This window comes from Mya arenaria, chromosome 14, assembly GCF_026914265.1.
Source record: "Mya arenaria isolate MELC-2E11 chromosome 14, ASM2691426v1".
NCBI lineage: Eukaryota > Metazoa > Mollusca > Bivalvia > Myida > Myidae > Mya > Mya arenaria.
In genome coordinates this window covers 53754323-53767693 of record NC_069135.1, presented here as the reverse complement: position 1 = coordinate 53767693, position 13371 = coordinate 53754323, and the positions used below count along the sequence as shown (strand labels likewise).

The 13371-nt window shown below is 34.0% G+C and overlaps 1 protein-coding gene across 3 annotated transcripts in view; it reads right to left on the bottom strand.

Annotated features, from left to right (window-relative positions):
- The window catches only part of LOC128218088 (protein O-linked-mannose beta-1,2-N-acetylglucosaminyltransferase 1-like), a 39953-nt gene that overhangs the window by 26240 nt on the left and 342 nt on the right, over window positions 1-13371 (bottom strand). Inside the window, exons 2-9 of one of the 3 annotated variants that reach the window (XM_052925625.1) lie at window positions 12937-13054; window positions 11886-11963; window positions 9129-9176; window positions 6919-6963; window positions 5268-5370; window positions 4539-4597; window positions 2835-2885; window positions 1607-1691 (exon numbers count right to left, since the gene is read on the bottom strand). In XM_052925625.1, coding sequence (XP_052781585.1) covers window positions 1607-1691; window positions 2835-2885; window positions 4539-4597; window positions 5268-5370; window positions 6919-6963; window positions 9129-9176; window positions 11886-11963; window positions 12937-12967 — 500 coding nt within the window. In that variant the 5' untranslated portion in view covers window positions 12968-13054. Of the gene's footprint in view, window positions 1-1606; window positions 1692-2834; window positions 2886-4538; window positions 4598-5267; window positions 5371-5872; window positions 5923-6918; window positions 6964-9128; window positions 9177-11885; window positions 11964-12936; window positions 13055-13371 lie in introns of those variants that run through there. The other 2 variants (XM_052925626.1, XM_052925627.1) reach the window with 2 other exon arrangements.

Genomic DNA, 13371 nt, shown 5'->3' with positions numbered 1-13371 from the left:
ACTCTCACAGATTGAACGCTTTGACAACTTTTTTTTTTTTTGTCTTGGAACGAGCCAATTTTTGCGAAAATGCATGGAAACCAGTTATATAAGACTGCTGACAAAAAATCAGATCACAGATTTTTATATTTCAGTACAAAAAATGATGTTTTATGCAGTTTTCTTAAACCGTTACTAACGGTTTAAGCCATAAAACATTAATTTTAAAACGGAAATATGAAAATCTACGATCTGATTTTTTGTCAGCAGTCTTATATCATTGGTTTGCAGATACCTACGCAAAAATTTGCCCTTTTTAAGACAAAAAATAAATAAGTTGTAAAAACGGTGAATCTGTGAGAGTGCAGCTTTAATGCATAAAAACAAAACAAAAAAACTTGTTGGCATCAATCAAGTGTAAACCAATATCGGGCTCCTTAAAGGCATATTAAGATAATTGCACAATAGGGACACCAACAAGACTATAAGTATCTTCCATGGCCGAGAGTGTAAGATAGGTTCATTCCGACCCGAGCGTAGGATGTTTTGCGGAAACGAGGTTTACCGAGATTCCGCAAAATACCCTGCGTGAGGGTCGGGATGAACCTATCTTACAGGAGCGGCTATGGTAGATGCTTTTTCTCCCACCTCAGTTAAACAAAATTAAGTAAAAATGTATTTTTTGCTGGAACTCTTTTGTGTTTAGTAAATATAATTGCGTATGGATATGCGATAGCACTTGGTTGTCATGGATATTTGGCAGTGATCCAGTTAATGTAAATAGTCAAATCGGTCTTTTTAAATAGTTCTAAGGAGAATGAAGCATTATTTCTTTAATGGTGCGTAAAAACTGTTTTATGGTGACATTTGAAGCGAGAAATAATTAGTAAGCATTCTAAATATTGCCACAATACAAGGTTTCCATGATGCTACATACGACAGTCTTCAACAAGGGAGGTAATTACAATGTGTTGACCATGAAAAAGGGAGTTCCATCCGGGCATTTTATCTTCGCCCGTGGGCAAGATAAGAATATCTAGCATGGTTAAATTATTGGATCTACTTATCTGAGGTGGGAGAAAAAGGCTTTCACAATGCCTAGACTTTTTTTTCTTCTAAATACAGTAAATGGTCAAAGGTTGTGGATATAAAACTGACAACACCAGAGCTATGACATATGAGTGTTGGTCTGAATTTTTTCAAAAAAACAAAAACAGACCACATGATTGATTTTCTTTGTAAATTTGTATAGATTTAGTTCAATGCAACCTAATTAAGTGATTCAATGAAGGAAGGAATTATAAAGACTTTTAACATTCTTGAAGCTAAACAATTATTAAAAATCTTTAAAAAAAAAATTCACAGACAAAAATGAACAAAATTTGGAACCAAAAAAATTAGAAAATGCTGATAATACAATATACAAAGATTGAAAAGAGAGTCTTTTATCACTAATGTACATTGTATATAAATGATTAAAATATTTACACCATGGGACGGTTGCTCAAAACCTAAGTTAAATTACCTGAGGTTTTGAGCAACTGGCCCCAGGAGTTAAAATAAAATTTTCACAGACAAAATGAACCATCTTGGAAATAAATTGTCAAACACTTCAAAACAACTTTACCTTTCAGACATTTCATCAAAGCTGGCAATAAACATGACTTGTCCCTTCTTAGCTTTTCCGGCAATGTCCTTCAAAAACTCATAATCTGCAAAATAATAATCAAAATGATAGTCAGAGTACATGACATTGTGTGTACATGCTCATCAATGCACATCATAGTAAGTAGCTGAGCATGCAAATTCATACCTGGGCTCCGTTTAAACTTTAAGATCATAAGGCTTAAGATCTTAACTTTCTGGGCATAATAATAAGCTACATTTGAACATAATATCGAAAGGACATTTATCCCATAACTTTTGCCCGTAACTTAACGGTTGAACCTGAGCTTTTGTAAGCAGCGGAAGGTTTACGAATTATAGATATCATATTGAAACGGGGCCTAGGGCATTTTATTTCTTTTGTTTATTTGAATTTATCAAGGTACGTAGGTGCCCATTTGCAACTGGATTTAGACATCTTTAACTTCCAACCTTTCGCTTTTAAAAGTTTCATCCAAAGTGTTGGAGGTCTCTGTACTTCCAAGCATTCAATTTTTCAAGATTTAGCCCATCATAAACTGACCATGACCAATATGTATACAAAATTTCTTAACACTCCAACAAGTAAATTTTGTTTAAATGTATATATTTAACAACGATTGTGAAACAAGTTATTACAACATTAAATTAATCACTCTCATTGGCACAATTTTACGCCAGGAATTGAACCCGGATCGCCAAAGGTGAGAAGTGCGTGCGCTAACTGGACAACCAAGTTGTTCATTTACAAGTAATTGATTGGAAACAACAAAGATGAGAACAACGAACAAAGCATCCCTACATGTCTGTTATGCTGTGCAGGTGAACCATTACCGTAGTTCTCCGACTATATGGCGATCCGCTTAAAAGACAACCCTCTAACTCTGGTCTTTTTGTCTACTCATTTATAAGACGGGGTCAATTTTCAAAGCAAATCCAGCCCTTAAATTTCTCCAAGTCTGTGATAATCTTCAAGCTAAACAGTAAATTATGAACTTAATTTGTTTATTTGCTTCAAGAAAATTGCCGATTTCTTGTCAACTGTGAGAACTCCATTGTGGAGGTAGGTTCATAATAGAACAATGTAACCTGATTAAGGATTTATTTTCGTACACCAAAAGACTGATTAAAATCGGGACCTAATTTCCCCATCTCATAGTAGGGGAAATACGGTATATCATTTTTGCATGGAGAAACAAAACAAGGCTTACCATCTGTATAGGTATCATAAGATTTCACTATTTCAACTTCCATCGTCTTGTCTGAAAAAAGAAATAAATGTAAAAAATAAACATTTGAAAAACTGTGAATTTATGAAAGCAGTTTGTCCAAATTTTGTCTAATATGATCAAAGTCATATGTTAAAAATGGAGTATACATCTTTTTATAATCATAAGGAGAAATCAAAATCCAGACTGTTTAATAATTAATTATAAACAATAACCCTTCCTCTAGAAAGGTATCTCCCATGATCGTGAGTATAAGATAGCTGCATCCCATCCCTAGCGTAGAGTGTTTTGCGAAAACGAGGTTTACGCAAAAGACCCTGCGCGAGGGTTGGCATGAACCAATCTTACACGAGCGGCTAAGGAAGATGTTTTTTCTCCTTCCTCGGTAAAAAAAATAAAGTAAAAATGTATTTTTTCGCTGGAACTCTTTTGTGCGTAGTTAAAATAATGAGATTGTGCGTAGTTAAAATAATGAGATTGTGCGTATAGATATGTGATAAATTATGGTTGTCATGGACTTGCGCCCAGTGATTCAGATTACATTTGTATGTTAATAGTCAAAATGTTCTTTAAATAATTCTGAGGAGAGTGCAGCATTATTTCTTGAATGGAGCATGAAAACATTTTTATGGTGCCATTTGAAGCCAGAAATAATTTATTACAATTTTCAATATTGCCACAAGTCAAGGTTATCATGATGCTACAGACTACAGTCTTCAAAAAGAGGTAATTGTGTGATAAGAATAAAAAAAGGAGTTCCATACGGGTACTTGTTTTATCTTTGCCTGTGGGCAAGAAATGAATTTCGAGCATGGCTAAATTCTTGGATCTACTTATCTGAGGTGGGAGAATTTTTTTGTTTTACATTAAATTTCTCAGTTATGAAAAGCTGAATGTAACATCTACCTTAATTTGAAGTCACAGAACTTGCGGAACATATATACAATAAAATATTGATTCAATAAATTCAGGCCATGCAATATTGATTCTATGTTTAGGGCCAGGTTCCAATTTTAAATCCTACATGTCTTGCAGAGTAAAACAATCAAAGTGCCATAAAACAAGCAAATCTTATCCACTTGACGAATCTGTTGAAAGCAGATTTTACGGTAACAATGATATTCATAAAGAAAGCATTATAACATTTTCTTGTCCATACACTTATACCATGTGATAAAATATGTCATGTATATGCTACATTAGATGGCAGTATTTTGCTTAAAATGAAAACAAAGATAACTTTTCTTTTACTACACCATTTTAAATGCAACAAAAGGCAGTCTATTCCGCTTAAAGAGCACCGCCTTCATTTTATTACCAGCGTGTCATAAGGTGATTAGTTTCATCGTCAGACAGCCGTTTTGTGAAAAGGTTTGTCGAAGTGTTTTAAGAAATTACAATCTCAATCAAACTCTGCTGAAAGACCAAAGGCGGGGTTCCATAAGCAGCATAGACTGCACTATGTTTCATTTAAAATGGTGAAGAAATAGTGAAGTTATCTTTGTTTTAAGTCTTCATTCGAAGCAAAATGTTGCCCTCCGATGTAGCATTTATAACGCAAGTCCAAATCCCGTTTTATTTGTTTAATCTAGATTTTGGTGAATGTTTGTTTTTATTATAAAGTCTGCCAGAAGGAGTTTAACATAGAATCACATTTGCATGGCCTTATTCATAGAAAAAACTTACCGTCTATGAGTACCATACTTATCCCTCGATAAACACTGTCCAATTTGCTGTGAATTAACCTGAAGGTTAAAGAACACCATTAGTTTGAGACAGATCAACAAAAAGCTCCATTTTACACTCAAACTTGCTTGAACGTTCACCTGCTTTAAAGGCCACCTGCCTTATAGGGCCACTTCAAATTCCCCCTGTACATTTTACTAAATAAAGTACATGCATTAAGCAGCCAACTGTCTAACGCGGTCGCAGTCACTAATTTATTAAATAGCCACCTGTCTTAAGCAGCAACATTGACCTTTTCCCCAAGGTTTAACTGTATGAAGGTACCTGTACATCATACTGGAAGTTAAGGCGCGTAACTCAACAATTTTTTAAAGCAAGAGTAATGGGGCTTGTTACAAATATTTGAGCCATTTTATCAACGAGCAGTTGAAAAAAAATTGTCAGATCAGGAAATTGAGATGACTTCTGTGTGAGTGTAAAAAAACTGAATCAAATTTTTGAGCTTGAAAAAGCACAAAAAAATTAATATCTGACAACCATACACATACATATAAAAATAATACCCCCCCCCTCCCCTCCACATGGAATATATGTTTACTTGAATAGCCCTAAGATGCTAAGAATATAATGATATGGCCCCTGAGCTATGGTAAGCCTCAATTAAAGTTTTAGGATGGGCTCGCACAGAACAAATCAAACCTCAAGCAAAGCAAGCCTAACAATTCTTACTTTTTTCTCTGCACACAAACAATTGGTGGGTTCTTGTTTTCCTCTCCAGTTTTGATGTAAAATGACACCTGGCCTTCCCCACATACAGGTCCGCAGTTCCCATCTGAAACAATTTTCACAGGCTCAGAATTTCTAGCACACCGAAAAGGCTTTTCCGGTGAATTCAGTCATGCTGGTAAATGCTATCTGGTACCCCCATGCTAGATGAGTCACGCACTGTGAAGCAAAACTCTATATTTCTTTTATTATACATTTTATGTAAATTACTGGAGGACATGATGTTAGTTAACATCATTGCACAAACTTTTTGGTGAAATGTACAAAAATGTGTTTTTCTATGCGTTTTTTCCCCCAATTTTTTTTTAAGGTATGCTAGAAAAAATATCAATTATGTGTGTCTGGGCCGGAAAGACAAATCCGACCATCGGGCAAGCTATGTAGCCGGTAACACAGCAAGCTGCTTTACCCTGCAATGCAGGTGCCCTCAGGTAAGATTTTTCTATCCAGACCGGAAACACAAGACAGATATTATTAATCATGCAGTAAGGACCCCACCTCTCCAACCCCAAATCCAGTTCTCTACTAAGCCGGGCCAGAAAACTCACATGTATTTCCTTCTGACCTATACCAATCTGACAGTGAAACAAGTGCTGTCTTCTTTGGTCACCTTTTAATAAAAGATGATCTCTAACTCCCAAATCAAATTGACCACAATTAATACAATTGTTGAATAAATGTCAAAAACAATGGTTCTCATGAAGGATACCGAGTTAAATTTGAAATAAAGGTGCAGGAAACACGGTATTTCTACCTTATCAGACGATAGTAGATCACAGTAAATCTTTTAGCACTCACAAATCATTTAATATTTTTGCGCATTCTGCTATTAAATACACAGTCACAATCTTGTTATCAGTAATAAATATTTTCCATAAATGCATTATTTAGTAAGTAAAAAAAGGTTTATCAGTCAAAATTTATGTTTGTTTTACATGTGTATGTATTGAGTTTGAATAAGAGTGTCATTTAAAGGATTCATTCTTATTTTTTCACCCATTCATGCAGTATAAATGCTTAAAGCTGCACTCTCACAAATTCACCATTTTTACAACTTTTTTAATTTTTTGTCTTGGAAAGAGCAAATTTTTGCGTAAACATCAGCAAACCAAAAATATAAGATTGCTGACAAAAAATCAGATCATAGATCTTCACATTTCTGTTCGAAAATTTATGTTTTATGGCCCAAACCGTTACTAACGGTTAAAGAATAATGCATAAAAGATCAATTTTTGAACTGAAATATAAAATTCTGCGATCTTATTTTTTATCAGCAGTCTTATTAAACAGGTTTTTATGGATTTTCGCAAAAATTGGCTCCTTCCAAAACAAAAATTAAAAAAGTTGTCATAATGTTCAATCTGTGAGAGTGCAGCTTTAACTGATATTATGGAAGTCCATGGCTCACGCCAAGTCTTTTTGAAAAATGAATCAAAATTGCGGCTGTGCTTTTATACTGCATGAACACACTAACAACTTTTGAGTGGATTTCAACAATTGTTGTTTTTCAAAATTGAGGTAAGCTTAGATTTCGTTACATAGTTTTATTCAATTTGAAACCTGATGTAGGCCAGAAATAATAAAACATACATACCTGTTGTGTTTGGATAATTCGATACCTCAATGATTTCTTTAACCCCTGAAATTTAAAAAACAAAACATTAAAAATCCTTTAATACATGGTCAAAACATGCAGCACAGACAAGGATCTTTTCAACCTTTGACCTCTAATGGTGACCTTGACCATGAGGTATAGACATTGATCTTGTGTGCAACATGCCACCTCATCATGGTGAACCTTCATGGCAAGTTTTTTGAAAAGCCTATAATGCATGGTCAAGATACAGCCCAAGTAAGGATCATTTCAACCTTTGACCTCTAAGCGTGACCTTGACCTTGAGGTATAGACATTAGTCTTGTGCGCAACACGCCTCCTCATCATGGTGAACTTTATGACAACTTGTATTTTGGACAATCCTATAATGTAGGGTCAAGATACAGCCCAGACAAGGATCATTTCAACCTTTGACCTCTAAGTGTGACCTTGATTATGTGATGCATAAAACATGATTCACACACATAAATTTTTTTTGAGCTATTAATCTTCATGATTTAATTTAGGTTGATTGTGAAAATAGCTGATATGAGCCCCTCTTGAGTTCAATTCAGAGGCCATGAGAATGTTATGAGTGACTCAGACCTTTCATGTGGGTGAAAGGCAGATACTTAAACCACTAGCCCACTCTCACCCTATGAGATATTTTAATTACTTTCAGCTTGAAATGATGAGGTTGAGAACAGCTATGCTCCGATATAAATTATGCTAAACTCAGCTTTCTCTGAAAAGATTATACTGGTGTGGCTCATGAACCCAAGATAAATAACAGCAGCAGCAGTAGCAGCAGTGGCAGCAGCAGCAGCAGCAGCAGCAGCAACAAGACTTAACTTTAATTGTATTGTTAATATCACATAAAAACTGCATGACAAAGCACTATCGTATATTTTTTACTCCAACATTCAAACGTCAGCGCGTTATCTAAATCTTTTGGACTTTAATAAGAGGATGTTAGTAGAACACTGAATTGGTTTAAACAATATTTTTTTCCAATAAAACTAAAAAACAATTATTCAATATATACAAAGTTTAAACATAATCAAAGGATTTAAGGTGGTAATATGTACATTAAAGATAGGAAAGTGATATATATGCACAAAAAAAATCATGACAGAATTGAGAATTGATAAGGAAGCTTTAAAGGGACCAGACACCATTTACAATTGTAAGAAAAAATAAAATTGTCAAAAAAAAAAAAAAAAAAAAATTTATACCCTTGTATACAATGCATTGAATCTTACTTACTGATGTATCACATCGTTTATGACACGTGTATCTTTCCCAGTTTTTTACAATGTTTGTCTACCACGTAAATCCATGTGGTTTTAAAAATAGCGTCGGTATATATAATTCTGTACTAATCACGTGACTTTCACACACTATATATACACGCTATAAACTATGAAAAAATTATTATGCACTATTTTTAAATGGGTCAACATAGCTGAGACAGCTACAAAATATTTTTTTAATTATAAATGAAAAATGATGAATTATAGGCCCCATGCAAGTTGGTATGACAATTCTAGACTTTTTTTGGTGGAACTAATGTATTTGCCGATTTTGGGACCATCTGGTGTCTTGTCCCTTTAATGCTCATATTATGCCTCACTTCCATCATTTATACTGGAGTAATGGATTTCTGTAAGGCTGTTACGATTTCTAGAATATTTTTACTTGCTATGATGTGATGGATAAGGTGGAAGGTGTATAACTAACATATGAAGTAGGAAGAAGTAAGTCAGTGTTTTGTTTGGCCCATTTCCCCTCCTGAAAAAGTAGGTATATATATTTCGCCTAAATCCAAGTAAAAAATCCCCTCTTTTTTTTTTGAGGAGCAGTGACCTCTTAACATTTAGCAAATGTAGCAACATAGAGGCATCAAATCATGAATATTTTGATAGGCTTTTTGTTGAATGAAAGGTTTGATAACAAGTTGTATGAATCATGTTAGTATTTAACCCTTTTTGCCAAAACAAGATTTTTTTCCTCCATCAAAGGGCCCATGATTTAGAAGTATGAATGTAGACAGAGAGGATGAAGCTGAAAGAGACAATGGGGTGGGGGTGGGTTGGGGGACGGGGCATGAGCAGGTCTGGTAAGTGGTAGAATCAGGCCTGCTTTAATCCATATAAAGGAAATCAAAAGGGTGCAGTTCGATGAATGTCATGCTATATGTGGTTGAATACCGTTGTGTTGGCCTGGAACGCGACTTCTTTCGATCCAAACTGGAGGAGCTGAAGTTGTACAGTATTGTTACTCACTATTGAAAATAAAAGTTGAGGTATTCTCTTTATTTGTACTCATTATTTAGCTCTGACAGGCCAAAAAAATATACATTTGGTTCGGGTTACGCAACCCTACCTACGATATAGGAGCTATCCCTAGCGTTTTTATAGTCAGTTTGTAAAAAAAAATGTTCTTTAATAAGTGTGTTTTAATATGTTGTTTAAAATCTTTAAGGTTTTGTACACCAGATTGGCACCAAAAAAAGTTTTTTTCTGTAACGAATCTCAGGACAATTATTTAATAGAATGTGTTATGCTTTGATATCATAATTGTAAAAAAGTACCAAAATGTAAAAACAAATTGTGTCAGAGACTGGGTTCGAACCCGTGTCGCCAAAATTGCAGTCCAGCGTCGTATCCACTGAGCTACGACAGCTTACTCTAATTGGGTGACATAATTAAGCTATAGACTTAACTTGGTAATTTTACGTGATAACACCGACTAGCCATTCACGCATAAGGAATGAATTCTACTAGGTAGACATACCCAGTAATATTTTTTAATGGAAAATACGAAATAACTGCCAAACTTGAATAAATTGTAAACTATGTGGTACTTCAGTAGTAAGTTTCAATGCATTGTACACATTTATACCAATTTTATGACAGTTTTCGACAATTTTCTTTTTTTTTTTGCAAATTGATCATCTGGTGCACAGTTGCTTTTACACCATTCACTTATGATGACAATTACATTCTTACATATAGCCTTATAAAAAATAACATAAAAGGCCTACCTTCCCTACAAAAAAATGTTTTTGAAAAGGATGTTACCCTAACCAAGCGATTTTAAAAAATATGACCTCAGCACTGATTAAATGCTTTCGATGAAGGCTCAAATTTTGAATTTTTGAAAACAGTGCTTGTAAAAAAAAATCCATGCCTATCACTGGTGATAATAATTCGGACTTGTTCATTAATAAGTCTACTTTCGAAGACTGTTATCAGTGCTTTCTTTCTACCTGAGGGGAATGAGGCCGGAGCTCTTACAAAGGGTTATTTAGCGTTACATTTGTAAAACAAGGCAAGTCGACAGAAATAATGCAAATTGATGTAATATATGTATACATGTATCAAAACATATAACACAATGTAGTGTCAATGATAAATAAACAAAAAATTAACACCTGACCTGCAATTACTTTTTTCAAGGTAAAAATATTTGGGAGGGGAATTTTTAACCAAAAGTTTTGGGGAATTAAGTAAGGGACCGGTGAAAGTTTCTTTGTAGAATATAGTTATGTAGATCAAATAATTTGTTGAGCCTATTTTGTAAAGGAGTCGATTGTCACAGGTTCGAAAGATAAATATATATATATATATATATATAGTTTTTAGTTTTTATTATAATGTTGTGGAATATATCAAATGAAAAGTGGCCATAACTCCTAGGTTATTGTACACTGCATTTCCACTTATCATGCTTAACCAATGTGTGTTGCATAACTAAAATCCATTGAGTTATTAAGAAGTTAGGCTGCTGACAAGAAAAAGTAATAAAGGGCAATAACTTTCTTCTTAGCTGAAATAGAGTTATAGTTCTAATTGATTTTTCATACTGCACTTCCTCTCAATGTTTTCCATCATTGAATGACGTTTTATTGAATTCCATCCAGTAGTTTTTTTAAGGTTTTGCTCCGGACAAGAAAAAGTAACAAAGGGCAATAATTCTGTAATTAGCTGAAATAGAGTTATGGTTTTTGTACACTGCACTTCCTCTTATAGGCTTCACCATTCTATATACCGGTAGGTGTTTTTAAATTTCATCCAGTAGTTTTCAAGTTACACTCTGGGCAAAAAAAAGTAACAAAGGGCAATAACTCCATATTTAGCTGAAATAGAGTTATGGTTCTTGTACACTGCATTTCCTCTTATTGTGATTTACCAGTTTTCAAGTTAAGTTCAGGAAAAGAAAAATTGTAACCGCCCGACCGACAGACCAATCAACCAACCATAGGGTGATTCCAATACACCCTCTCAAACTGGGTTTGTCAGGGGTATAAAAATATCCTACAAAAAATAAACATAATAAGACAAATTATATGACTTTCATTTACATAGAGAAATGATAAGTTTAAAATTTACAATTGATACTGATTAAAATAAATGCATCAATAGACAGTGGCAACCTGGGAATGGGATGGTAATAGTTACCTCACAGATTTAACAGTGAGTTAATTGTTAAATTATTGTACAGTAAAACGCTATAAAAGCATGATAAACAATACTTCTAGAGCGTTTATCTATGAACGAGAAATGGCTGATGAACAATGACTCATGCAGATAAAACGTATTGACCAATCGCACATCTCCTTGTATACAACACTCATTCTGATTGGACAAGACATGACATGGATCAACTTATACACGAAAGGGCACAAAACCTTAAACAGTGGTCGAAATAAGCACAAGCCTGCAAGCCCAGCACTGGTAAAATGTCTTCCGGGCTTGCTCAAATTCTGAATTTTATATAGCAGGGCTTGTTCAAAATTTTGATGCCAAGCAATAGTATAAGAATTCGGGCTTGTTCTTCCAAAAGTCTAAGTCTGATGGCTGCTTAAACACGAAAAAGTACATCTTTTGACAAGTATGCTGCCTTATATTGGCCAAAAATTCGTCAAATGTCAGTCCTAATAATGAACACAATAAATAACTCACCTCTTGTTCTCACATAAATTGTGCCGATGTAGTATGCAGTACAACACAGTAAGACCAACAGAACCAGTTTCTTCCCACCTGAAATATCAAAATGTGAATCTTTAAAAAAAAATAGCATGTATATGATTTTAGATGTTACATGTAATTTATAGTAAAATAAAAAGTAAAAGTGATCAGCATAAATTAATAATTGTATAACAATAGCTGTCATGGAAACAGCGTGCTCAACTATTATGCATTCTCATAGGTCAGAGTGATGATTCCATGCGTACCGCATGTTAGATTCATAATATCAAACCTCTGATGAATGAGATTGCTATTCTGCCCCTCGTTTAAGGATTGCATAGTTTTGGTGAACCATGCATGGATCACTGTAAAATTATATAACATATAAAACCTGAATTTGTTAACAAAAAAGGGGGCAAAACTTGCATAATATGCAAGAGAGAATTATCATATTTGATTGTGTAAAGTTTCAATGCAATACAGGAAACTTATAGGAAATTGCAGAATTATTGACTTAGATGTGCTTACCTGTACATGCAAAACCATGCCCAGAACTTCTAAGATAATTAAAGACCCATAATTGGCATTATTTTCTAATAAGTGTTATTCAACTTTACTAATTAAGTAGGTTTGATAGTTCGGAACGCATATCTAAAATTTCAATACAATTCATGATGTATCTGCAGAGGTAATGATTTGAAGGTGCATTCAAATATGTATAAGCTATTGCTGACTTATAAAAAAAATGAAGCGATACCACAATATGACTGTCTGATCTCTGTTATATTCAAAAATGGCTGAGCTGACTAACAAAAAACTGAAGCGACACCACAATATGACTGTCTGATCTCTGTTATGTTCAAAAATGGCTGAGCCCAAAATGTAAAGAATAACTGTGTGGATAAGTAATTTATTTAAACGTGTCAAAATAACTATGATGTATGTAGTGTTAAGGTTAACCCAGCCATCAAGTTGACTCAATCGGTTGGAGCCCAACACCGTAGCCATTTTTCTCCCAGTTTTACTTTATAAATTGGCTATATACCTAGCTTCCTTTTACACCTTATCATCTTCATGGGTTTTATTGTACAGGCCTTCAAAACACGTCCTTTCGTATGTATACTACATCTCTGTCTGCTGTCATTGCAGTTTAAGACCAAGGGCTGAAAATCAGACTCAATAGTTGAACAAAAACTAAAAGATGATTTTACCCAAAATAACTTGCATATTGAAAATTAAATGTTATCATTAAATTATTAATTATCATTAATTATGCAATATATACAAAAATACAATATGTGTACATGATACTGGTAGAACTTTTTAAGTTACAATACCAGGTACACATTTTTATATTCAAAAATAAATTATCACCTTGTGGATGAAATGATGAACAATGACTTTGATCATGGTCAAATCACATTCATTGTCAATAATTAAATTTAATTTAAAAAAATTGAGCCAATTTTACATTACTTGG